The 26,004-nt window shown below is 46.4% G+C and overlaps 1 protein-coding gene and 2 long non-coding RNA genes across 9 annotated transcripts in view; 1 reads left to right on the top strand and 2 right to left on the bottom strand.

The window, feature by feature from the left end:
- Positions 1 to 26,004, top strand: part of exoc3l1 (exocyst complex component 3-like 1) — a 108,175-nt gene that overhangs the window by 20,908 nt on the left and 61,263 nt on the right. For 5 of the 7 annotated variants that reach the window (XM_061283840.1, XM_061283839.1, XM_061283838.1 and 2 more), the window contains exon 4: positions 20,873 to 21,085. In XM_061283840.1, coding sequence (XP_061139824.1) covers positions 20,873 to 21,085 — 213 coding nt within the window. Of the gene's footprint in view, positions 1 to 16,452; positions 19,930 to 20,012; positions 20,128 to 20,513; positions 20,642 to 20,872; positions 21,086 to 26,004 lie in introns of those variants that run through there. The other 2 variants (XM_061283842.1, XM_061283843.1) reach the window with 2 other exon arrangements.
- Positions 4,280 to 5,342, bottom strand: LOC133157359 (uncharacterized). Its single transcript, XR_009715001.1, has 2 exons — positions 5,009 to 5,342; positions 4,280 to 4,949 (listed from the first exon to the last, which is right to left on the bottom strand). It is a non-coding gene; the product is annotated as an uncharacterized LOC133157359 (long non-coding RNA).
- LOC133157358 (uncharacterized) lies at positions 7,340 to 12,066 on the bottom strand. The gene is made up of 2 exons (XR_009715000.1): positions 11,826 to 12,066; positions 7,340 to 7,759 (listed from the first exon to the last, which is right to left on the bottom strand). It is a non-coding gene; the product is annotated as an uncharacterized LOC133157358 (long non-coding RNA).

Here is a 26,004-nt window from a genome sequence, read left to right as displayed (position 1 = left end):
GGAATTAGATCGTGCCCCAAGTGGAGGAGTATCTTGAGGTCATGTTCTTGAGCGAGGGTAGGATAGAGCGTGAGATCAACAGGCAGATTGGTGCAGCGTCTGCTGTGATGCAGACCCTGTATTGGTCTGTCATGGTGAAGAGGTTGAAAGGCAATGCTCTTGAATTACCGGTTTGATCTACGTTTCTACGTTCCCTTATGGTCACAATTAGTGGGTCATGACCGAAATGACAAGATCCTGGATAAAATGAGTTTTATTTGCAGGGTGTCCGGGCTCTCCCTTAGAGATTGGGTGAGAAACTCGGTCATCCGTGAGGGAATTAAAGTCAAGCCGATGCTGATCCACATTGATAGGAGCCAGATGAGGTGGGTCAGACATTTGATTAGGATGCCTCCTGGACCCTGTGTTCCAGGCATGTCCCACTGGAAGGAGGCCCAGAGAATGACCCAGGACACGCTAGAGAGACTATTTCTCTTAGCGGGCCTTGGAACTCCTGGGATGAACTGCATGAAATGGCTGGGTAGAGGGAATGGGATGAGAGCACAAACTGCAGCCAAATCGGCCAACACAGGTTAATTAAAGGCCAGGAAGACAAACGCCAGCAATAAAGTGAGCTGGCTTGAGCCTGTCCAATGAAACACACTCCCAACGCCCACCCCTATCAATCACAAAACTTTCTGGGCCCTGCTCCAGTACCCTAAACGGGCCGTCATATGGAAGTTGAAAGGGCGAGCAATGGGCGTGGTGGCGCACAAAAGAAACTGAGCAGAACTTAGGAAGGCAATGGTGGACAGGCATGAGCGCCAAAGGGCCTCACAACAAAAAGGACAAAGGCCGCGCCTCGGAACCTTTGGTTATAAACTGCCTTGGCACGCGAAGTGGCTGACCAAGTGAGCACCAACTCAGCAGCGTTAAGATTGTCCTTCGAAGCTTAATGTAACCGCAGCAAAACCCATGGAAGACGGTCAACCCAGTTATTTTCCGAGAGCTTAGCGCACAGTGCAGCCTTAAGAGAGCAATGGGAACGCTCGCACAACCCATTCCCCTCGCCGGTGCCCACTGCTGCTACTGAGCGCGGGGTTTTTTTGTCCGAAACCCCATAGTTGCAAGGTGGAACACAGCAATGAGCCTGGGTGCCAAAACGCTGAGGGAAGGAGCACAGAACCTTCTCGTGCTGCTTCTGCACAGCCACTCCAGTCACCATCGTCTGGTCCACGTTCGCCACTGCATCAGGAAGGACTTCTACCACCACGATCTGCACGGCTATCCACCTCATAGCCAGGAGAATACGATCGGCTTCTTCAGCCAGTGGTCACCAATTGTCAGACAAACGGAGTTCGCAAGCGCAGCGCGTACAGAAGGCAGCAAATGCCGTAAGAAAATATGCGAGAACAAGAATCCGCCTTCATCCAAACCTAACAGCATCAATATTTTGGGCATTAGGTCCATTGCCAAGCCAGCGCCCAATCCTGGCATTGAAAGAGAACAATGCACCTTCCTTTGATGTCTACTGTTATGCTAATGTTTATGCTAATGTTTTGGCGCCACCCGAGGCAGCGCCATCTTGGCTAATGCCATCTTGGCTGGGGGCATTGTTATGCCAATGTAAATGCTAATGTGTATGGCGCCAGCCGAGGCGGCGCCATCTTGGCTGGCTGGCTGGCGTCATCTTGGCTGGCTGGGGCCATCTTGGGTGGGGACATGTAGGGACATGTATTTTAGCTTTTTTAACTTTACTAATTTGACATTCAATAGTTTGCAGGGACCGTTCAATAGTTTGCGGGGTCGTAGTCGTCTCCAAGAGTCGAGTCGTTAAAGAGCCAGCATTTACTGACTCCAAGCTGCCTGTGTGTAAATTTGCGGCTGAAGACATCTGAAAGAGAGAGGCCAGGTGTTGGTGAATGTAATTTGACATTGACTCCTGGGTGCAAGTTGTAGCGGGGTCGTCTCCAAGAATCGAGCCGTTAAAGAACCTGCATTTACTGGCTCCGAGTCGCCTATGTGTAAATATGCGGCTGAAGACATCTGAAAGAGAGAGGCCAGGTGTTGGTGCATCTAATTTGAGGTTCAATAGTTTGCGGGGCCCTAGTTGTCTCCACAAATTGAGCTGTTAAAGAGCCCACATTTACTGGCTCCGAGTCGTCTACGTATGTGTAAATTTGTTGATGAAGACAAACCTTCTCCACCAATCATTAGCTATAGCAAAGCGTTTTCGCGTCACATGACCCCATAGGCGTGACCTTCTCCCCGCCAAGTTTGAAGTTAGTTTGGGACAGACGACCATCAATCATTTGAGAGGACAAGCCAGCGCATGAGCTCTGATCAGCTGAGTCGGAGTGGGCTAAATATTGTTTCGAGATGGTTTTTCAAAGTCAAAGTCAGCTTTATTGTCAATCTCTTCACATGTCAAGCAAGACACACAAAGTAACCGAAATTACGTTTTCTCTATCCCACGGTGACGAGACATATTACACGATAGACATACAAGTAAACGACACAATATAAAAACAAGAAGGCACAAACAATAAATAATAAGAACGATGAATAAATAATAAATAAACAGATAACACAATAAATAAGAGGAGCAAAACGGAGCCAGTGAGCATACAGCAGACAGTAAGTGTACCGCAAAAGTACAGGACGCTACGCAGAAAGGGGAAGCGAGTTCAGGATCCTAACAGCCTGTACTATGAAGCTGTTCTTGGGTCTGGTGGTGCGGGAGCGCAGGCTCCTATACCTCTTCCCAGAGGGCAGAAGCTCAAACAAAGAGTGAGCGGGGTTACTCACATCACTCACAATCGTGGTCGCCTTGTGGGTGAGATGGGAGATGTAAATGTCTTTCAAGGAGGGGAGTGAAGCACCAATAATCTTACCAGCCGTGTTCACTATGCGCTGCAGGGCCTTCAAGTTGTAGTCAGTGCAGCCGCCACCCCAAACAGCAATACAGCTGGAGAGGACGCTCTCAATGGTGCCACGGTAAAATGTAGTCATGACGGCCGGAGGAGCGCTCGCTCGCTCGCCTGAGTTTCCGCAGGAAGTACAGGCGGCGCTGGGCCTTCTTCGCCAGTGATGCGGTGTTGGTGGACCAGGAGAGATCCTCACTGACTGGTTAAAGGTATAGGTAATGTTACTATTTTATCAATATAATAATAATAATAATAATATTAATAATAATATAATAATAATAATAATAACACATTAAGTTTATTATAATACACTAGGGTTATTTGTAAAACATCAATCAAGAATCAATCAAGAATCAAGAAATTTTCTTCGCCATGTTTGAGCATGCCAAAGAAGGAATTTGACTTCGGTACATCACAGCCTCTGTTCAACATTTAGGTGACTAACAACACCCAGGACATTTACACTCAGAAAATTAACAAATATTCTCAAACATCCCCTGATTTTAAACTCCCAGGGGGGCAAGGAAAAACTCAAAACTCCAACTAGGGGAAATGAGAAACCTTGAGAAGAGACCACAGATGGGAGGATCCCTCTTCTAGGATGACCAAGCTGCAATAGATGCAGAGTGGACACATAGTACACATAATACAGACAATACAAAAAAGGCGTGGAGAGTAGGATGTTATTGCACAGCAATGACTCTGAGACTCTAAGAGTGGTGTGAGTTCATCAGAGCGACAGCCTGGGGCAAGAAGCGGTCTGTCTGGAGGGGAGTAGTTCGAACAGACTGCCACCTGGGTGAGAAGGGTCTGTAGAGATGTTATTTGCACTTTTCCTGGTCCTGGGCAGATAAAGTCCTGGATAGACGGGAGGTTGATTCCAATTATCTTTTCTGCGGTCCTGATTGTCCGTTGCAGTCTGTGCTTGTCTTGTTTGGAGGCCGATCCAAACCAGACAGTGATGGAGGTGCAGAGAATTGACTGGATTATGGCAGTATAGAGGGTCTTCAGCAGCTCCCGCGGCAGGTTGAACTTCCTGAGCTGTCTCAGAAAGTACAGCCTCTGCTGGGCCTTCTTCCAGACAGTCTATGTGGCTTGTCCATTTCAGGTCCCGAGAGATTGTGGCTCCTAGGAACTTGAAGATGTCTGTGGAGAAAATAGTATTACTGTGGATAGTGAGGGGTGAAAGTGGTGAAGTGTCTCGCCTGAAGTCCACTGTCAACTCCACGGTCTTGAGCGGGTTCAGCTCCAGGTGTTTTTGGCTGCACCAGTGGACCAGCCGCTCCACCTCGTGTCTGTACGCAGTCTCGTCACCGTCCCGGATCAGTCCGATGAGAGTGGTGTCGTCCGCATACTTCAGGAGCTTCACAGAAAAGATTCAAGAGTTTTTTATTCGCCATGTTTGAGCGTGCCAAACAAGGAATTTGACTTCGGTAAAAACACACCCTCTGTTCAACATTTAGGTGACTAACAACACTCAGGACATGTGAATAATGGCAAAAACAGTGTAGACAAATTCAAAAAGGTGTGAAGAGCAGGATGTTATTGCACAGTACTGACTGAGACTCTATGAGTGGTGTGAGTTCATCAGAGCAACAGCCTGGGGGAAGAAGCTGTCTCTGTCTGCTGGTTTTGGCGTATCGAGCTCTATAACGCCGTCCGGAGTGGAGTAGTTCAAACAGACTGCAACCTCGTGAGAAGGGTCTGTAGAGATGTTCCTTGCATGTTTCCTGGTCCTGGACAGGTACAAGTCTTGGATAGATGGGAGGTTGATTCCAATGATCTTTTCTGCAGTTCTGATTGTCCGTTGTAGTCTGTGCTTGTCTTGTTTGGAGGCCGATGCAAACCAGACAGTGATGGAGGTGCAGAGGACAGACTGGATGATGGCAGTGTAGAAGGTCTTCAGAAGCTCTCGCGGCAGGTTGAACTTCTTGAGCTGTCTCAGGAAGTACAGCCTCTGCTGGGCCTTCTTCCGGACAGAGTCTATGTGGCCGGTCCATTTCACGTCCCGAGAGATTGTGGTTCCCAGGAACTTGAAGGTGTCTGTGGAGAGAATAGTATTACTGCGGATAGTGAGGGGTAAAAGTGGTGAAGGGTCTCACCTGAAATCCACTGTCATCTCCACGGTCTTAAGCGGGTTCAGCTCCAGATGGTTTTGGCTGCACCAGTGGACCAGCCGCTCCACCTCCTGTCTGTACGCAGTCTCATCACCGTCCTGGATCAGTCCGATGAGAGTGGTGTCGTCTGCATACTTCAGGAGCTTCACAGGAGAGTCACCTGAGGAGAAATCATTGGTGTAGAGAGAGAAGAGCAGTGGGGAGAGGACGCACCCCTAAGGGGCTCCAGTATTGGTGGTCCGGGTGTCAGATGTGATGCCCCCCAGCCTCACACGCTGTCTCCTGTTGGTCAGGAAGCTGGTGATCCACTGACAGGTGGAGGCAGGCACCGCAAGCTGATTGAGCTTCTGTTGGAGGATGTCAGGAGCGATGGTGTTGAACGCCGAGCTGAAGTCAACTAACAGGATCCTGGCGTACGTTCCTGGGGTGTCCAGGTGGTGCAGGATGGAGTGCAGTCCCATGTTGACCGCATCATCCACTGACCTGTTTGCCCGGTAGGCAAACTGGAGGGGGTCAAGCAGGGGGCCCGTGAACTCCTTCAGGTGGTTCAGCACTAACCTCTCAAAAGATTTCATGACCACAGATGTCAGTGCGACGGGTCTGTAGTCATTCAAACCTGTGATGGCGGGCTTCTTGGCCACTGGAACGATGGTGGAGCTCTTGAAGCACGAGGACACCTCACACAGCTCCAGAGAACGGTTGAAGATCCGTGCAAAGGTGGGTGCCAGCTGCTCAGCGCAGACTTTCAAGCAGGAAGGTGACACGCCGTCTGGGCCCGGTGCCTTCCTGGTCTTTTGTCTCCAGAACATCTGGCGCACTTCCTCCTCGCGGACCTGGAGTGCGGGCGCGGCCTTTGCAAGAGAGTGAGTGGGTGACAACGATGATAGAGGTGTGGACAGAGCAGTTGTGGGGAGAGGAGGTATGTAGATTGTGCTGCAGGAAGTCCCGTTGTGTGGGAGGACCGATCAAACCTGCAGTAGAACTTGCTTAGCTGGTTAGCAAGCCTTGGGCTCTCTACAGGACGGGGGGTTCGTTTCTTGTAGCCCCTGATGCTCTGCAGACCTTTCCACACCGTTGAGGGATCAGGATTGGCAGAGAGGTGTCTCTTCAGGTTCTCCCCGTAACACCTCCTGGCTTTCCTGACCTCTCGGTTCAGTGTGTTTCTGGTCTCCCTGAACAGGTCGCGGTCGCCGCTCCTGTAGGCCTCCTCCTTGACTTTGCGCAGCCTCCTGAGGTTCGGTGTAAACCAAGGTTTGTCGTTGTTGTACGTGCAGAAGGTCTTTGTCTGCACACACAGATCCTCACAAAAACTGATGTATGATGTGACAGTGTCAGTGAGTTTATGTAGGTCTGAAGTTGCAGTTTCAAAAACTCCCCAATCGGTGCAGTCAAAGCAGGCTTGGAGGTCCTGATTTGACTCCACTGTCCACTTCCTCACAGTCCTCACCACAGGCTTAGAAGTTTTTAATTTCTGCCTGTAGGCCAGGATCAGATGAACTAGACAGTGGTCCGAGAGTTCTAAAGCTGCACGAGCCACAGACACTGTATGCATCCTTTATTACGGTGTAGCAGTGGTCCAGTGTCTGTGCCCCTCTGGTGTGACACGTTATGTGGTGTCTGTATTTGGGGAGTTCGTGTGCAATGTTCACCCTGTTAAAATCACCCAGAACAATGATTAGTGAATTTGGTAGAAGTTTCTCCATGTCTGTCACCTGGTCAGCCAGCATCTGCGTGGCTTCACTCGCACGTGCATGTGGCGGAATGTAAACGGCCGCCATGACGATCGAGGAGAACTCCCGTGGTGAATAGAACGGCTGGCAGTTCATGAAAAGTGTTTCTAGGAGAGGGCTGCAAGACTCTTTCAACACCGTGACATCAGTACACCAACGATCATTAATATAGAAACATAGACCATTTCCCTTTGATCTTCCGGTGAGCTCCGCGCTGCGGTCTGCACGCATTAGCCGAAACTCAGCTAGCTCCACGGCGTAGTGGCGGGTGCGTCCGTCAAGCCACGTTTAAAAAAAAAACAGCACGGCAGATCTGCTGAAGTCCGTGTTCCTTGAAGTGAGAAGCAGCAGTTCGCCCATCTTGTTCGCCAGGGAGCGGACATTTGCCAGATGAATTGATGGTATGGCAGGACGGAACCCTCTCTATCTCAGCTTTACGAGGCGCGTTTGCCACGTCATCTTTGGCCTGCTAGCTTGTATAGCACCGCCACTCCGGCTAAAATCTCCGTCAAATAGTCTGGATCAGAGAGAACTGGAGAGAAAATACCAGGAGAAGACTGTCCGATGTTTAACAGGTCTTCTCTGGTAAAAGTCAAGTCAAGTCAAGTTTATTTGTATAGCCCTAAATCACAAGCAGTCTCAAAGGGCTTCACATAGACAGAAATTGACAATTATTCTCAAAGCATCCCCTGATCTTAAGCTCCCAAAAGGGCAAGGAAAAACTTAAAAACCCCTAGCAGGGGGAAAATGAGAAACCTTGAGAAGGGACCACAGATGGAAGGATCCCCCTTTCAGGATCACCAGGTTGAAATGGATGCAGAGAGGGCACAAATGATACAACATGAAAATCAATTAAATAAAAAGTGGATGTCCATGTCACAGCAGAGGGCTGCCGAAAGGAGCCCTCAATTGTCCTGGCAGTGCTCTTCGAGGAGGTTGAGCTGCAGTTCCCCTATCCTGAATTGGCCACGAGAATCCAGATAGCCGCTGTCAGCATGGGTACCACCTAACCACCTCCCCGGCCGGGGAGGGGGGAGGGAGGGGGTGGAGAGGGAGAGAAAACAAACTCCAGCCGAATCGGCCACTACAGGTTAGTTAAAGGCCATGTCATAGAAATGTGTCTTTAAACGTGTCTTAAATGTTTCTACTGAGGTAGCAGTCCTAATATCCATTGGTAGGGCATTCCAAAGCTCTGGAGCCCGAATAGAAAATGCTCTAGAGCCTGCAGACATTTTCTTAGCCCTCGGTGTCGCTAAAAGGGTAGCGTTTTGCGAACGAAGGTTACGAGACGGAACATAAGGAACAACTAGGTCGACGAGATATGAAGGCGCTAAGCCATGCAGCGATTTATAGGTTAATAGAAGAACCTTGAAGTCACATCTTAAATGGACCGGAAGCCAATGTAAGTTGGCTAGTATTGGGGTAATGTGATCAAATTTTCTTGTCCGAGAGAGCAGCCTTGCAGCGGCATTTTGTACTAACTGTAGACTTTTGATGCGGGACTTAGGAAGACCCGAAAATAGTACATTACAGTAGTCCAGGCGCGACGTGACGAACGCATGTATAATAGTTTCCGCATCACCGGTCGAAAGGATCGGACGAATCTTTGCAATATTACGAAGGTGAAAAAACGCAATTCTGGTTATATTCTTAATGTGCTTTTGAAAGGAGAGAGTTTGGTCAAATATTACCCCGAGATTAGTTACAGTATCGCTTTGAGTGATAGTACGGTTATCTATAGTTATAGCGGTTTCCTTGAATAAGTGTTGATAACGAGCTGGACCAATTATCAACATCTCAGTTTTATCTGGGTTAAGACGAAGGAAGTTGAGAGACATCCATTGCTTGATCTCCGCAAGGCACTTCTCAAGATTACAACAATCCCGCGGATCTGTCATCGATAACGGCATATATAATTGGGTGTCATCCGCATAGCATTGAAAACTAATATTATATTTACGTATTATGTCCCCAAGCGGAATCATATAAATATTAAAAAGAATTGGTCCGAGAACCGATCCCTGTGGGACACCACATGTAACATTATAGAGCTCCGAGGACGCATTGCCATGGACCACTCGGTGCGTCCTGTTTGATAGATAGGAATGGAACCAGCCTAGTGCTGACCCTGAAATACCAACACAACTTTTAAGACGCCCTAATAAAATATCGAAGTCTACAGTGTCGAAGGCAGCACTAAGATCGAGTAGTAACAGTACAGACGAAATGTTTGAATCCATAGCTACGAGGAGATCATTAGTCACTTTCGCAAGTGCTGTCTCAGTGGAATGATTAGCTCTAAAACCAGACTGAAAAGTGTCGTATCGATTATTGGCGACCATGTAATCAATAAGCTGCTGCGCTACTACTTTTTCAAGAAGTTTTGCTATGAATGGGAGGTTTGAAACTGGCCTATAATTACTGAGACAGTCCGGGTCAAGATTTGGTCGCTTAAGTAACGGTTTAATGATAGCGGTTTTAAAGGCTGTTGGCACTATCCCAGAGGAGACAGACAGATTGATTATATTTAAGACGGACGGTCCTAAAATTTGAAATAATTCTTTAAGTAGTTTGGCTGGAAGAGGGTCGAGTAAACATGTTGTTTGTTTAGCCGCACTAACAATTTGTGTAAGCCTTTCAAGAGACACGCTTTTAAAAGTTGAGAGGGTTGTTGCATGATCATCAGCGTTGGTAAACGGCGTGCTCGACCGAGCGATTGGAATGCTATTCTTGATCTCATCCCTAATGGATTCAATCTTTTGAGCAAAAAATTTCATGAACTCGTCAGCTGAGTGGAAGGAACTATCGGAGGTCGGCTGGCGCAGAGTCAGCTTTGCCACTGTATCAAATAGGTGTTTCGGATTGTTTTTATTGAGATTAATAACTTGCGAAAAATATCGAGTTTTTGCTAAGATAAGCGCATCTTTATATTTCAGGAGGCTATCCTGCCATGCCTGATGGAAAACCTCAAGTTTGGTTAGACGCCATCTGCGCTCATGCTTTCTACATAATTGCTTAAGCGTACGCGTTTCATCTGTGAACCATGGAGTAGGCACTCTACGGCGAGTTTTCAGACGTAACGGCGCCACAGAGTCAATGGCATTTAACAATGTCGCATTGAATTCATTCGTAAGATTATCAATAGAGTCGGCGTATGTGAGAAAATTAGTGGTTGCCGGCGACAGTATTTCAGATAGCGCAGTTGCAGTCATAGAGTTGAAATGACGGCTCCTATAATGCTGATTGCTCTCTTGTCTTTGACAAGGAACTATAATTTCAAACTTTATTAAGTAATGATCAGACAAAACAGTAGTGTATGGCAGTACTGCTATATTTGAGGTTGCAAGTCCTCGGGATAATACCAGATCTATGGTATTTCCATTCTTATGCGTTGCTGCCTGTACAGCTTGCGTAAAACCAAAGGTATCAGTTAAAGTCTGAAACGCCGAAGTAAGTGGCTCTGACGGTAAATTCATGTGGATGTTGAAATCGCCCATGATAATTATATTATCCGCATTGGTTACGAGATCAGCCACAAATTCTGAAAATTCATCCAGGAAGCCAGAGTAAGCCCCGGGTGGACGGTAAATAACAACAAGATAAAATGACGGTAAAGCGGTGGATCGGACAATGAGAACCTCAAATGTTTTAAATACGTTGATCGAACGAGGCCTAAAACTAAGCTCGGAATTCGAGATGAGGGCGACACCCCCACCCTTTTTTCGAGGACGCGCCACATGCGAGCTCACAAAATTTGGAGGCGAGGCCTCATTAAGCGGCATCAGTTCATTAGGTTTTAACCAGGTCTCGCAGAGACCAAAAGCGTTTAGATTATGTTCTGTGATGAGATCATTAACGAGAATGGCTTTCGTATGAAGCGATCTAATATTCATAAAACCAAGTTTAAGTGTAATTGGTCGATCCGGGTGCGTATTTATCGAAGGATATTTATACGAAATGCGAGTAAGATTGTGTTCTCTAAGCCTGACATCACCTCTCAAATGTTTGTTAGCGCGGTGGGCTGATACGACCGTGGGAATCTGATAGTAAATATTTGTTACACGTGTAGAATTATCTGAAACCGGCACCGTTTCCTCAGCAAAACCGGTCGGGGTGGAATGATTGGATTTGTCTACTACCCCAGTAGAAAGTGCGTTTATGTGTACTGTCGCACTATTCAAACTATCACGCTCTAGTCTACACAAGGAGCTATGTGCATGCTGGGAGTCTAGCCTAGCGCTAGTTAACTTTATCTTAACAGACTCCAAACCCATCCTGACAGGTGGTCTAATCACCTGTGACCCGGCCTGCTCTAAAGTGACCTGTCATGTGTGGCTCAAACAGTAATCTATATTCCTAGAAAGAGTGAAGGCGCCTTCACGGTTAGGGTGAAGGCCGTCCTTCCTCAGCAGGTCGGGGCGGCCCCAGAAGGAAGGCCAGTTATCTATGAAATACAGTCCCTGCTTCTTACAGAACCCAGCCATCCATCGATTAAGGGAGACTAATCTACTAAGCCTCTCATCAGTGCCTCTCCCAGGCAGGGGGCCAGAGACAAATACTCGATGCCGACTCATCTTTCTAGCGAGATCACAAGTCCTCGCTATGTTTCTCTTTGTGATCTCCGACTGCCTCATCCTAACATCATTGGAGCCGACGTGTATCACTATGTCCGAGTAGCTAGTGTTGATGGAACTACGCTGTTGACTAGACCTATTGCGAGTCAGCTCCCTAAGATTAGCTTCTATGTCGGGTGCTCTGCCCCCAGGAATACACATTACCGTGGCTGGATTTGTAAGCGTAATATTTCGGGTAATGGAGTCACCTATGACCAAAGTGCGAGGGCCAGTAGACCGAGATGACTTTGGACGGCTATGCGTCTTACCTGGCTCATCGCGATTAGCAAGCCGCTTGGGGCTAATGCTAACTGGGCTAGCAGGCTGACTACAGCCCGCGTCTGTATCCGCCACATCTACAGTTATCGCGCAATTCTGCTCTAACTGGCGGACACGTCCCTCTAGCAGGGACAACCTCTCTAAGAGAAGGGTGCAGTTGGTGCACGAAGCCACACAAACCTCTCGATCCGCAGCCATACTTTGTGTCCGATGATCGACGGCAGACAAACGGCCACGAAGCCTCCGCTCTCCCAGGCACTCCAACTGTGAAAAAAAAGATCGACAGTGTAATAAAAGATTCAAACTTACTTTAGAGTCAGGGAGATGAGTTCCACGCTGGAGAAAACAAAATCGTCCAAGCCTGAAAAGTATTGGGAGTCTGGCTGAGAAGGAAGAGGGCGTCCGGCAGAGAACCCGGAAGTGATCCGGGATGGACAGCAGAGGACACAGAACACACACAAAATAAGACAACGTACCAGAGGGCGACTCACCGTGGCAGCCATCCACGCCGCCATCATGACATAAAGACGTAAACATTGCGACCACGATTGTGAGTGATGCGAGTCACCCCGCTCACTCTTTGTTCGAGCTTCTGCCCTCTGGGAAGAGGTACAGAAGCCTGCGCTCCCGCACCACCAGACTCTCAAACAGCTTCATACTCCAGGCTGTTAGGATCCTGAACTTGCTCCCCCGTTCTGCGTAGCGTCCTGTACTTTTACTGTCTGAACTGTCTGCATGCACACTGGCTCTTATTATTTATTATTTATTATTACTCTTATTATTTATTGTTTGTGCCTTTTTTTTATGATGTATTTTTACTTTTGCGCTATGCTTGCTGGCTCCGTTTTGCTCCTCTTATTTATTGTGTTATCTGTTTATTTATTTATTATTTATTCATCACTCTTACTATTGATTGTTTGAATTTTTGCCTTCTTGTTTTTATATTGTGTCGCGTACTTGTATGTCTATCGTGTTATGTGTCTCGTCACCGTGGGATAGAGAAAAACGTAATTTCGGTCTCTTTGTGTGTTGTGACATGTGGAGAGATTGACAATAAAGCTGACTTTGACTTTGACTTTGATGATTTAATGTTTCTGTATTGTCCTGCAGATATTATCGTTTTTGCCGATGCTCATAATCCTCGTAAGAACTTGATTTATGAGTTTCTTATTTACATTAATATATTACTCTTTTTTTCTAAAGTTTATAATACGTTTTTTTCTTTCACAAAAAGCCCCATTCAACGATGACTTCAGCGGAGTTTATCTGATGCAATCAGACTACGGTGAGTCAGACGTTCATCTATAGCGAATATAAATGCTACTAGTTTGTGATTTATTTTATGTATGTAACAGATCTCATAGCCTCAGCCAAAGAGGACATTAGAAAAAACGGACTGCCGACAGAAGCTGATTCCGAAACAGCACAGACGCAGAGGCGCCTGTCGACGACGTTTTAAAATACCAGAGTCGGTGGAGCCAGCAGCATCAGATTTGGTGGAGCCAACCGCATCAGAGTCACGTTCTACCATTGAGGCCAATCAACTCACGCCCCACGCAGACCGGCAGGTAGTTGTCACGAACATAGAGGTGGAACCGGAAGCATTCACAGACACAGAATTGGCGGATGCTTTATCTGCATACAAAGGCGTGAACCACCCTCACGAGTCGGCAAAAAAGGTTAGAGGTATTTTCTTCAATTTCTTTTCTCTTTCTATGTTATCATTTGACTAACTATTTTTGGAATTATAACAGTTTTACTGACTTTAAATATCTACTTCCAGTTAAACGTCGTTACACGGGCCAAGGGATTCAAATAGGAAAAAGGAGGAGGTGGGCAGCCATCTACAACACGACCCATCCAACCACCAGGGAGCCTGAGCCGGCACGCGAGGGTCATCACCATAAGAATAGGAGACGTCCAGTAAAGTGGAGTGGTAATTGCATCTACAAAAGTCGACTACAAGAGCGTTTTAGGGTTATACACATACATCCTGACAAAATTGGCTGAATCAACATAGGTCGCTGTTTTTACTATGTCATGTTGTTTCTGTTGTGTTTTTTAAAAAGAAATACTATATAATTGGCTCCTTACCTCGACATTATTTAAGTGTGGTCTGTTAACTACAACAGAACCACCCTGCTGAACACTTCAGAGGTCGCGAATTAACAACATTGTTCACACGCATACCTTGACGATGTGTGCTGAAACGCTGGTGCGCTGTCATCAATAACATCTATTTCGTGATCAATTATTACAGAGCCGTTGTTAGGCTGCTGAGGAATGTGCTGAAACGTTGGTGCAATGTCATCAGTTATTACAGAGCCGTTGTTAGGCTGGTGAGGCATGTGTTGAAATTGTCATCAATAACATCTATCTCATGATCAATTATTACAGAGCAGTTGTTAGGCTGTTGGCGGATATGCTGGAATGTTGGTGTGTCGGCATCGGTAACAGATGGCATGGGTTCAACAGGCTTAACGGTCAACTGGTCAACCAAAAGCTGCGTATTTAGATTTTTGATCATGGCTAGCAGTTGAACAGGAATATCAGGACTGATACAGCCGCTGTTATCACTAGCTTGGTTGGTTAATTCCTCTATCATGTCTACCAATTGTGACGGGATCTGTGTAGGACTTTGTCTCCCTTCATTCAGACTTTGATGTTCAGATCATCTATGACAGCTTGTAAATGGGTAAGCATATCAGGGCTAAGGGACTTCTCTCCCCCCGACACAGTAGCGTTCACATTGTTGGGAACCGTGAGCAGATCTAATGTTAATTCTGATATTTGATCCCTCGACGCATCAGTTGATGGCAAATCAATATTGTTAATGCTCAACAAATCTGGCTCTAGCTCAGGTGTATCACTTCTTTGGTTTACAGCCGTTTCACAACATGGTTGCAAATCTATTTCGTCAATGCTTGTTAGGAAATCTGACTCCGCTGACAAGAGGTTACAACGATCCATTATATTTCTTTTTTCAAAACACAACAGAAACAACACGGAATAGTAAAAACAGCGACCTATGTTGATTCAGCCAAATTTGTCAGGATGTGTACAACCCTAAAACATTATTTTAGTCGACTTTTGTGATGCAATTTCCACCGCACTTTACTGGACGTCTCCTATTCTTATGGTGATGACCCTCGCGTGCCGGCTCAGGCACTCTAGTGGTTGGATGGCTCGTGTTGTAGATGGCTGCCCACCTCCTTCTACTTCCTATTTGAATCCCTCGGCCCGTGTAACGACGTTTAACTGGAAGTAGATATTTAAAATCAGTAAAACCGTTATAAAACCAAAAATATAGTTAATCGAATGATAACATAGAAAGAGAAAAATATTAGGAGGGAATACCTCTAACTTTGTTCGCCGACACATGAGGGTGGTTCACGCCTTCGTATGCAGATAAAGCCAGAGATGGGGACTCCAGTCACTGTGACTTGGACTCGAGTCGACTCGAGTCGCTGTTTTGATGACTTGTGACTTGACAAAAATAAAAAAACTTGAGACTCGACTTGGACTTGGAAGTTAAAGACTCGGGACTTGACTTGACTTGAGACACGATGACTTGAATGACTTCAGTGTTATTTAGTTTATGTTTTCAGTTTGAATATGAAATTAATAATACATTTAAAAAAGTAATATCAATAACACGGTAGGAGCGCAGGCTGAGAATGGCGTTGTCATGATTGGATCGCTACCCTGTCAATCAATCAGTCGTGCCCTCTCTACTTACCTAACGTGTTTATTGGAAAATCACACCCCTTTATATCAGACATGCACAAATATGTCAGCGGGAGACGGACAGCACAGTGCAAGATATGCAACAGAAACATTTCAGACAGCCAGACAACAACTTCAAACTTTGTCCGTTTGAAGTTTATAGAGCTCTGGTTTCTCCAGATGTTACAGATGAAACATAGAATGTTTCCAATGCTCTTTAACGTGGTTCTTCTTTCAGATTTTTTTCAGATTGTTTTTTCATATTTGCAACTCAAATGTGTCAGACAGTGTCGGCGGACGTTCATTTGTTTAGATTGAGCTGTCAATCATTGTATGAGGTAATTTCTTTTGTGTTTGATTGCATGGTGTATTTTACTGAATATCAGTAATTACAGTGCAAATCCAAATTATTGTCATATTATTTAAACAGGTTAGAACCATTGGACAATGATCAAGTCAAGTCAAGTCAAGTTTATTTGTATAGCCCTAAATCACAAGCAGTCTCAAAGGGCTTCACATAGACAGAAATTGACAATTATTCTCAAAGCATCCCCTGATCTTAAGCTCCCAAATGGTTGATGGTTGCCTAAAGTTACTTATATCTTGTATTTTCATGTTACTAAGATCAGATTCTGCAGGTAAAATTGCAATAATAAGGTGACTTGACTTGAACGTGACTTGACCTATTTAAGGACTTGACTTGCCCAAGAAAAAAATGACTTGGGACTTACTTGAGACTTGAAGGTTAAGACTGGAGACTCACTTGAGACTTGCACATGTGTGACTTGGTCCCATCTCTGGATAAAGCATCCGCCAATTCTGTGTCTGTGAATGCTTCTGGCTCCACCTCTATGTTCGTGACAACTTCCTGCCGGTCTGCGTGGGGCGTGAGTTGATTGGCCTCAATGGTAGAACGTGACTCTGATGCGATTGGTTCCACCGGCTCTGATCCGGCTGGCTTCACCGGCTCTGGTATTTTAAAATGTCGTCGAGAGACGCCTGCTAGCGTCTGTGCTGTTTCGGAATCAGCTTCTGTCGGCAGTCCGTTTTTTCTAATGTCCTCTTTGGCTGCGGCTATGAGATGTTACATACATAAAATAAATCACAAACTAGTAGCATTTACATTAGCTATCATAAATGAACGTTTGACTCACCGTAGTCTGACTCCGCTGAAGTCATTGTTGAAGGTTGCTTTTTGTGAAAGAAAAAAACGTATTATAAAGTTTAAAAAATAAGAGTAATATATTAATGTAAATAACAAACTCGTAAATCAAGTACTTACGAAGATTTTGAACATCAGCAAAAACGATGATATCTGCAGGACAATACATAAACATTACATCATGTTTTACAAATAACCCTAGTGAATTATCATAAACCTAATGTATTATTATTATTATTATTATTATTATTATTATTATTATTATTATTATTATTATTATTATTATTATTATTATTATTATTATTATTATTATTGGGGCGGCTTGGTTGTTAAATGGGTAGCACGTCCGCCTCACAGTTAGGAGGGTGAGGGTTCGATTCCACCTCCGGCCCTCCCTGTGTGGAGTTTGCATGTTCTCCCCGGGCCCGCGTGGGTTTTTCTCCGGGCACTCCGGTTTCCTCCCATATCCCAAAAACATGCTTGGTAGGCCGATTGAGCACTCCATATTGTCCCTAGGTGTGAGTGCGAGTGCAAATGGTTGTTTGTCTCTGTGTGCCCTGCGATTGGCTGGCAACCGGTTCAGGGTGTCCCCCGCCTACTGCCCGATGACAGCTGAGATAGGCTCCAGCACGCCCGCGACCCCCGTGGGGACTAAGCGGTTCAGAAAATGTATGGATGGACATTGTCTCTCCAGCGCGTCCTGGGTCGTCCCCGGGGTCTCCTACCGGCGGGACATGCCCGGAACACCTCCCCAGGGAAGCGTCCGGCAGGCATCCTGACGAGATGCCCGAGCCACATCATCTGGCTCCTCAACGCGGAGGAGCAGCGCCTCTACTCCGAGTCTCTCCCGGATGACCGAGCTTCTCACCTTATCTCTAAGGGAGAGGCCGGATGCCCTGCGGAGAAAACTCATTTAGGCCGCTTGTATCCGGGATCTCGTTCTTTCGGTCACGACCCATAGCTCGTGACCATAGGTGAGGATAGGAGCATAGATCGACCGGTAAATCGAGAGCTTTGTCTTTTGGCTCAGCTCTTTCTTTACCACGACGGACCGGTACAAAGTCTGCATTACTGCCGACGCTGCACCAATCCGCCTGTGGATATCGCGCTCCATCCTCCCCTCACTCATGAACAAGACCCCAAGATACTTAAAGTCCTCCACTTGGGGCAGGATCTCATCCCCGATCCGGAGAGGGCATTCCACCCTTTTCCGATCGAGGACCATGGACTCGGATTTGAAAGTGCTGACCCTCATCCCGACCGCGTCACACTCGGCTGCGAACCGCTCCAGTGAGAGCTGGAGATCACGGCCTGAAGAAGCCAACAGCTCCACGTCGTCTGCAAAAAGCAGAGACGTGATGCTGAAGTCCCCAAACCGAACACCCTCAACGCCTCGGCTGCGCCTAGAAATTCTGTCCATAAAAATTATGAACAGAATCGGTGACAAAGGGCAGCCTCGGCGGAGTCCAACCCTCACTGGGAACGAATCTTACTGCCGGAAATGCAGACCAAACTCTGGCATCTGTGATACAGGGACCAAACCGCCCTTATCAGTTGGCTCCCGAAGCACCCACCCCAGAACCTCCCGAGGGACACGGTCAAATGCCTTCTCCAAGTCCACAAAAACACATGTGGACTGGATGGGCAAACTGCCATGTACCCTCGAGGATCCTGCCGAGGGTGTAGAGCTGGTCCATGGTTCCACAGCCAGGACGAAAGCCACACTGCTCCTCCTGAATCAGAGGTTCGACCTCCCGACGGACCCTTCTCTCCAGCACCCCTGAATAGACCTTACCAGGGAGGCTGAGAACTGTGATTCTCCTGTAATTGGAACACATACTCCGGTAGCCCTTCTTAAAGAGGGGAACCACCACCCCAGTCAGCCAATCCGACGAAGCTGCGTTCCGCTTGGCCATCCGGTACCTGTCAGCTGCCTCCGGACTCTCGCAGGCCAACACGGGCCGATAGGACTCCTTCTTCAGCTTGACAGCATCCCTTACCGCCGGTGTCCACCAGCGGGTTCGGGTATTGCCGCCACAACAGGGAACAACGACTTTACGGCCACAGCTCCGGTCGGCTGCCTCAACAATGGAGGCGCGGAACATGGTCCACTCGGACTCAATGTCCCCCGCCTTACCCGGGACGTGTGAAAAGCTCTGCCAGAGGTGGGAGTTGAAGTTCTTCCTGACAGGGGATTCCAGACGTTCCCAGCAGACCCTCACAGAGCGTTTGGGTCTGCCAGGTCGGACCGGCATCTTCCCCCACCATCGGAGCCAACTCACCACCAGGTGGTGATCAGTTGACAGCTCCGCCCCTCTTTTCACCCGAGTGTCCAAAACATGTGGCCAAAAATCCGATGACACGACTACAAAATCAATCTTCAGCCTAGGGTGTCCTGGTGCCAAGTGCACACATGGACACTCTAATGCTTGAACATGGTGTTCATTATAGAAAATCCGTGTCGAGCACAGAAGTCCAAAAATAGAACACCGCTCGGGTTCAGATCGGGGGGGGCCATTCCTCCCAATCACGCCCTTCCAGGTCTCACTGTCATTGCCCACATGAGCATTGAAGTCACCCAGTAGAACGATGGAGTCCCCAAAAGGAGTGCTCTCCAGCACTTCCTCCAGGGACTCCAAAGATGGTGGGTACTCTGAGCTGCCGTTTGGTGCATAAACACAAACAACAGTCAGGACCCGTCCCCCCAGCCGAAGGCGGAGGTAGGCTACCGTCTCGTTCAGCGGGGTGAACCCCAATGTGCAGGCGCCCAGCTGTAGGGCAATAAATATACCCACACCGGTTCGACGCCTCTCACCGTGGGCAACTCCAGAGTGGAAGAGAGTCCAGCCCCTCTCGAGAGGGCTTGTACCGGAACCCAAACTGTGTGTGGAGGCCGACTATATCTAGTCTGAACTTTTCTGCCTCGCACACCAGCTCGGGCTCCTTTCCAGCCAGAGAGATGACATTCCATGTCCCAAGAGCCAGCTTCTGCAGCCGGGGATCGGATCGCCAAGGTTCCCCGCCTTTGGCCGCCGCCCAGCTCGCTTTGCTCCCGACCCCTCCTACAGGTGGTGAGCCCATGGGAAGGGAGACCCACGTTTTCTTTTCGGGCTGTGCCCGGCCGGGCCCCATGGGCGAAGGCCCGCCCACCAGGCGCTTGCCTTCGAGCCACACCTCCAGGCCTGGCTCCAGAGTGGGGCCCCAGTGACCCGCGTCCGGGCCAGGGAAAACTAGGTCCATATATTTTTATCATCATAAGGGGTCTTCTGAGCCGTTCTTGGTCTGGCCCCTCACTTAGGAACCTTTTGCCATGGGTGACCCTACCAGGGGCATGAAGCCCCAGATAACATGGCTCCTAGGATCATATGGGCACGCAAACCCCTCAACCACGATAAGGTGACGACTCACAAATAACAATAGTAATTATTATTATTATTATTATACTGATAAAACAATAACATTCTTGAAACAATATTCAGCGCACTCCGACTCAGCTGATCAGAGCTCATTCGCTGGCTTGTCCTCTCAAATGATCGATGGTCGTCTGTCCCAAACTAACTTCAAACTTGGCGGGTTTATCTTCATCATGAGAAGGTTTGTCTTCATCAAAATATTTACACATAGACAACTCCGAGCCAGTAAATGTAGGCTCTTTAACAGCTCAATTCGTGGGGACGACTAGGGCCCTGCAAACTATTGTACGGTCCCCGCAAACTATTGAACCTCAAATTAGACACCCAACACCTGGCCTCTCTCTTTCAGATGTCTTCAGCCGCAAATTTACACATAGGCGACTCGGAGGTTCTTTAACGGCTCGATTCTTGGGGACGACCCCGCTACAACTTGCACCCAGGAGTCAATGTCAAATTAGATGCACCAACACCTGGCCTCTCTCTTTCAGATGTTTTCAACCGCAAATTTACACACAGGCATTAGTAAAGTTAAAAAAGCTAAAATACATGTGCTTACATGTCCCCAAGTCAGGGACATGACCCAAGATGGCCCCAGCCAGCCAAGATGGCCCCAGCCAGCCAAGGTGGCCCCAGCCAGCCAAGGTGGCCCCAGCCAGCCAAGGTGGCTCCAGCCAGCCAAGGTGGCTCAAAGGAAGGTGCCTCAGGAGCTCTTGTGACACAGTGCTTTATTTCCCAAATTAGTCATACATTAAATAAACATTTAAATAAGTAGCAATTCTCTTAACTTATTCTCGTTGGATCCTCCGGTAGTACCTATCAAACACAACCCAGAAGCAATGTATTTCCTCATAACATATGACTCTCTCAAGTAGTGTTTGTTTGATATACCCCCTCTTTGCATGTTTTCTCTGATCGGGTATGTCCAGTTGGAAGCATGGTTTTCGAAACAGAGCGTCTGGTGGAGTCAAGAAGGCTCCTGGAAGCCCACGCCTACCTGATGAATCTGGAACAATGGCAGGATGACATCCTCTGGCAGCTTAATGGGGCTGCTGGGATGCAAGGAAGTGAGCTCAGCACTGATGACCAGGAGCTGGTGTCCAAATACTTCTCAGGTGTTAGGAAACTGGGGGAGTCTCTGGGTGAGCCAACAACAACAAACATACTCTACATAAGCATAAGCCACAGGTTATTTTTATTTTATTTTTTTTGTTGCTTTGTTTTTGTCGAGTGAATATGCAAAGATAGCGATTTTTTTTAAAAATTTGTTTTATTGGCATCCAAATTTTCAGTTTCTACTCCGGCGATTCTCCAGGGCTAGTGAATTTGAACTCCTCCGGTGGACTAAACCTCAACATCGTAATTGCATTCTTCTGGTCGCATCACTTCTGACACTATGTAATGTTTTGTCAACATCAAAAGAAATCAAAATGTAGGTTCCTCAAGAACACATCTTTTATACATCCAACCCACAACTTCTTCCTATGTCTCCAATCTCGCTATGTCTAATCTCGTCTGAAAACTGCGCCTTAACATACATCAGTGTTAACAGTGATCACTTCAGGGACCATAGAATTTCCATACATTACAGTATGATTTTAGCATGTATTGTTTTTATCGTAGGCGCCTCAGTGGCGCACTTGGGTAGAACGTCCGCCTCACAGTTAGGAGGGTGCGGGTTCGATTCCACCTCCGGCTCTCCCTGTGTGGAGTTTGCATGTTCTCCCCGGGCCCGTGTGGGTTTTCTCTGGGCTTTCCAGTTTCCTCCCGGAGACATGCTACCAAAACATGCTTGGTAGGCCGATTGAACACTCCAAATTGTCCTTGGGTGTGAGTGCAAGTGCAAATGGTTGTTTGTCTCTATGTGCCCTGCGATTGGCTGGCAACCGGTTCAGGGTGTCCCCCGCCTACTGCCCGATGACGGCTGGGATAGGCTCCAGCATGCCCGCGACCCCCGTCCCCACGGTACAGAAAATGGATGGATGGATGTTTTTATTGTATATATTGTATTTATTATTTATTCTTGGTTCACTCTATAATACATGAAAATAGACTTACTTTGATGTGTTGTGACAGATCATCTTACCTCACATGTCTTCGTAATTCGGAACCAAAATATCTTGAAGTCACTCAGTCATTCTAAAAACCGCATCTGTATGTCCATCTGAGTTTTCTTTGAACACTTATTGAGACGTTCATCGAACATGAGGACGACTTTGTAGCCACACGCAAAACTTTTTTGCTATTTCTGACTCCTTTAACATATTGATATCGAGGAAGCGCTCTCCTATGCCCTCATTGGAGGTGTATGAGTAGTGTTTGGTCACTGTAAATATAGCGTCCTCCAACCAGATATCGAAAAACTTACATTTCCCCTTGACTTCGTTTTGCCGCCATTACCAGGGAATATTATGTAGGCACAAATTATTTTGTTGATGTTTTCACCGCGAACACTCACTGTTAGACATCATTAACCTTTTTTTTTTTAACGGTTATTGGCGGCCACAGCATTGCATTAACACTGCACACTACAACATACGTCCCAGGTCCTACACAAACATATAATTTATATAATAAATGAAATTAGGTGATTTCTAGGGAATAGGCCAGCACTTAATACCAATGAGAAAAAGTCATAAAGGAGGATCACGGTTTGAAAATGTCAGATGGCATCTACTTTTTAATATTTTTTAATGGCCTTATTTTTCATGACCGTTTTGGCCCGAATATAAGACAATGTTTTTTGCATTGAAATAAGACTGCGTCTTATAAGTGGGGGTCGTCATATTCGGGGTCTCGATATTATACAGATTTTCACTCGTGCACAGCGGTAAATTAAAGGTTACTGGTATAGACTGGTATGTTGCTGTGATCGTACGCGCCTTTGACACAAAGTGAGTGTATACATCTCATTGTTACTACTGTCCACTGTTGTGGCGTTGGTCCATTGTGGTTTGCTTTGTGTGCTTTAAGTCCTCCGTAAAGTCTGCTTAAGTCTACTTTAAATTTGCCTCGCATCATACGAGTAGCCGTTACACAGCAGCACGGCGACTAACGATTGCCAGCAAATGTATTTTGTTGTCTCGATCGATGACTTATGTTTGGTGTGTTGCCGAGAGTATTTCATTTATGGTTATTTATTTTTATTTTTTTTCCAATAATTCAGTAAAGCAATCAAAACTGAACCACGTCTTCCCTTCTGTGTTCTGACCGACACCCGGGGGCGAAAAGAGCATAACCATCCAAGCCAACCCCCTATACCAGTGGTCCCGCACCTTTTTTGCGCCACGGACCGGTTACATATCAGAAATATTTTCGCGGACCGGCATTTATATAAATAATACATTTATATAAATAAATAAATACTACATTTATAATAAATATATAAATACGATGAAATAAAATGATGCGTCTGACATAAAAACAAGTACAAATGACAAAAATAAAACTCACCATTACGTTGAATTAGTGGGAGCACTGAGTTTGTTTCTCAGAAACGAGCCGGTCCCATCTAGACGTAATCGGAGACAATGACACCCGAAGTGATTAAGGTTTGTCTTTTATTGCAGGATGCTTGGTCTCCATGTGTTGAAGCAGTTTTGAATGCTTCATTGCCTGGTTAGTTAGCCTGTCGCCACATATTAGCTTTGCGGGCTCGACTGGGGAAACATGTCACGTGACCGGGACGAGTGTCTTGACCTGAATTAATTGATCGTCGATAATTTTTATTTTTTTCTGTGCGGCTTGGCGGCCGGGTACCAAGTGACCCTCGGACCGGTACCCGGTCCGCGGCCCGGTGGTTGGGGACCACTGCCTTATACAGTCCTCAGGCTCCCCAACAATAGCGGTAGCAGTTTGCATTATTTTTTTGCAATGTTTTTCCTTATTCAGATTTGTTTCAAGGCTAGTTAGACTTCACGTTGATGGTTAATGGAGTTATTGCAATTTAGTTGTTTTGTCACAGTAGATTGGTTTATTTACATTTCAAAAACCAGAAGCCATTCATTTACAAATGTGATTGCGCTTTAGTTTACCGTATTTTTTGGACTAAAAGTCGCTCCGGAATATAGGTCCCATTAGCCATAAAATGCACAATAACGTGAAAAAAACATCTAAGTCGCTCCGGAGTATAAGTCGCATTTTGGGGGAAATTTATTCGACAAAATCCAACACCAAGAACAGACATGAACGAGCAACAACAGGCTAAACGCTTGCACTTCAAAATATTCCACAGGCCCATATAACAATATATAAATTATATATGAAATAACTTGTATATAAGCAATAATATCAAATCATCTGTGTCACTCCAAATCATTAAATCATATTCCTCGTCCTTTGTCAACAACGCCGCGCGTGCACCCTGACCAACACCAAGAACAGACATGAACGAGCAACAACAGGATAAACACTTGCACTTCAAAATATTCCACAGGCCCATATAACAATATATAAATTATATATGAAATAACTATTATATAAGCAATAATATCAAATCATCTGTGTCACTCCAAATCATTAAATCAAATTCCTCGTCCTTTGTCAACAACGCCGCGCGTGCACCCTGACGTCAGCCTCGTCGTTATTCCACAGTTCTAGTATATAACTATATTGTAGCGTTAACAAAGTACAAGGAAAGACGTGGGTTTGGTAAACGTCTCTTTAGTTAACAAAACAAGAGTTCAACGAGCCAACAATTACTGAACTGTAACGTCAAAACTGTACACAAGTTGCTACACGAAATAAAATACCGTTCTTTTCCATGTATAATGCGCCCCCATGTATAATACGCACCCTAAAAATGGCATGTTGATGCTGGAAAAAAGCCTGTACCCATGTATAATACGCATCCAAATTTTGACTCCTTCTTAAGTCCGTAAAATTATTTCAGAAAGAAGATAATCTTTGGGAACAACCGGATGTTATTCTACCGGTCAGTATCACTGCGCATGCGCTAGCAAACTCAATAGCGAAGAAATGTTTCGGATTTGTGTAGGGTACATTGTGACAGCAAACGAGCAGGTGATCGAGCAAGCGTCTGATACGAGAGCATTGTGTTCGTATGGAGCGTGTTTGAAGTGAACAGCAGAGAAGAAAGCGCATCTGTAATGGCGGCCTCCGTATGATATCCGGATTAAAAAAAAAAATAATAAAGATTTTAGGACAATAAATTAGTTAAATTTTGCGCATTATACATGGGAAAAAACGGTATATCAAATAACTATAACATAAATAATTCACCGCCACACGGCCCCAAGCACCGGCATGGACTTCCAGACGTGTGGCGGCGTGGACTTCCATCCCCGGAGGTGGCAGTTCCAGCCACGGTGGCACGGTAGAATAGGACCGGGCATGCGTAAAAGCCATGTCCGAGCCCTATCCACCGTCCACGGACAGCCACCCGGCCGAGCGCCGGCCCCCGATTTCCAGCCACGGAGGTGGAAGAGAGCTCCATAGAATAGGAACGGGCGTGCGTAAAAGCCATGTCCGAGCCCCATTCACCGTCTCCGGACAGCCACCCGGCCGAGCGCCAATCCCCAACTTCCATCCACGGAGGTGAAAGACAGCGCCGTAGAGTAGGACCGGGCGTAAAAGCCATAATAGTTTTTAAAACCTTCTGTGTCACTCCAAATCATTAAATCCTTCAAACTCTTTGTCCTCCGTGTCACTTACAAACAAAGCCGCTAATGATGCCGGTAGTACGTGGGGCCCTTCGTCATCTTCGTCATCCTGTGATCGAATCCTTTGTCCTTTATGTAAACAACCGCTGCGCCGCTGACGTCACTTGCAGTTCAAACTACAGTAATCTCTTGCTATATCGTGGTTCGTTTATCGCGGTTTCATTTTTTTTTTAAATTTTGAAAATTTGTGAAAGTAACAAGGCGATTACTGTGTGGTTTGGCCCGACATACTAGCCCCCTCTATTAACTAACTGGAACTTTTGGGCTTGAGCAGTGAGCACCCACTCACTTAAAATCTCTGTCCATGTGCTTGTAAACAAATGTGTGGAAATCACTGCAAAGTAAAATGTTCTATTTGTAGTTCTTAATGCGTATTGGTT

Source organism: Syngnathus typhle, linkage group LG7 (assembly GCF_033458585.1).
Source record: "Syngnathus typhle isolate RoL2023-S1 ecotype Sweden linkage group LG7, RoL_Styp_1.0, whole genome shotgun sequence".
NCBI lineage: Eukaryota > Metazoa > Chordata > Actinopteri > Syngnathiformes > Syngnathidae > Syngnathus > Syngnathus typhle.
Note: the sequence above shows the minus strand (reverse complement) of the source record. Positions and strands in the feature narration are given on the sequence as shown.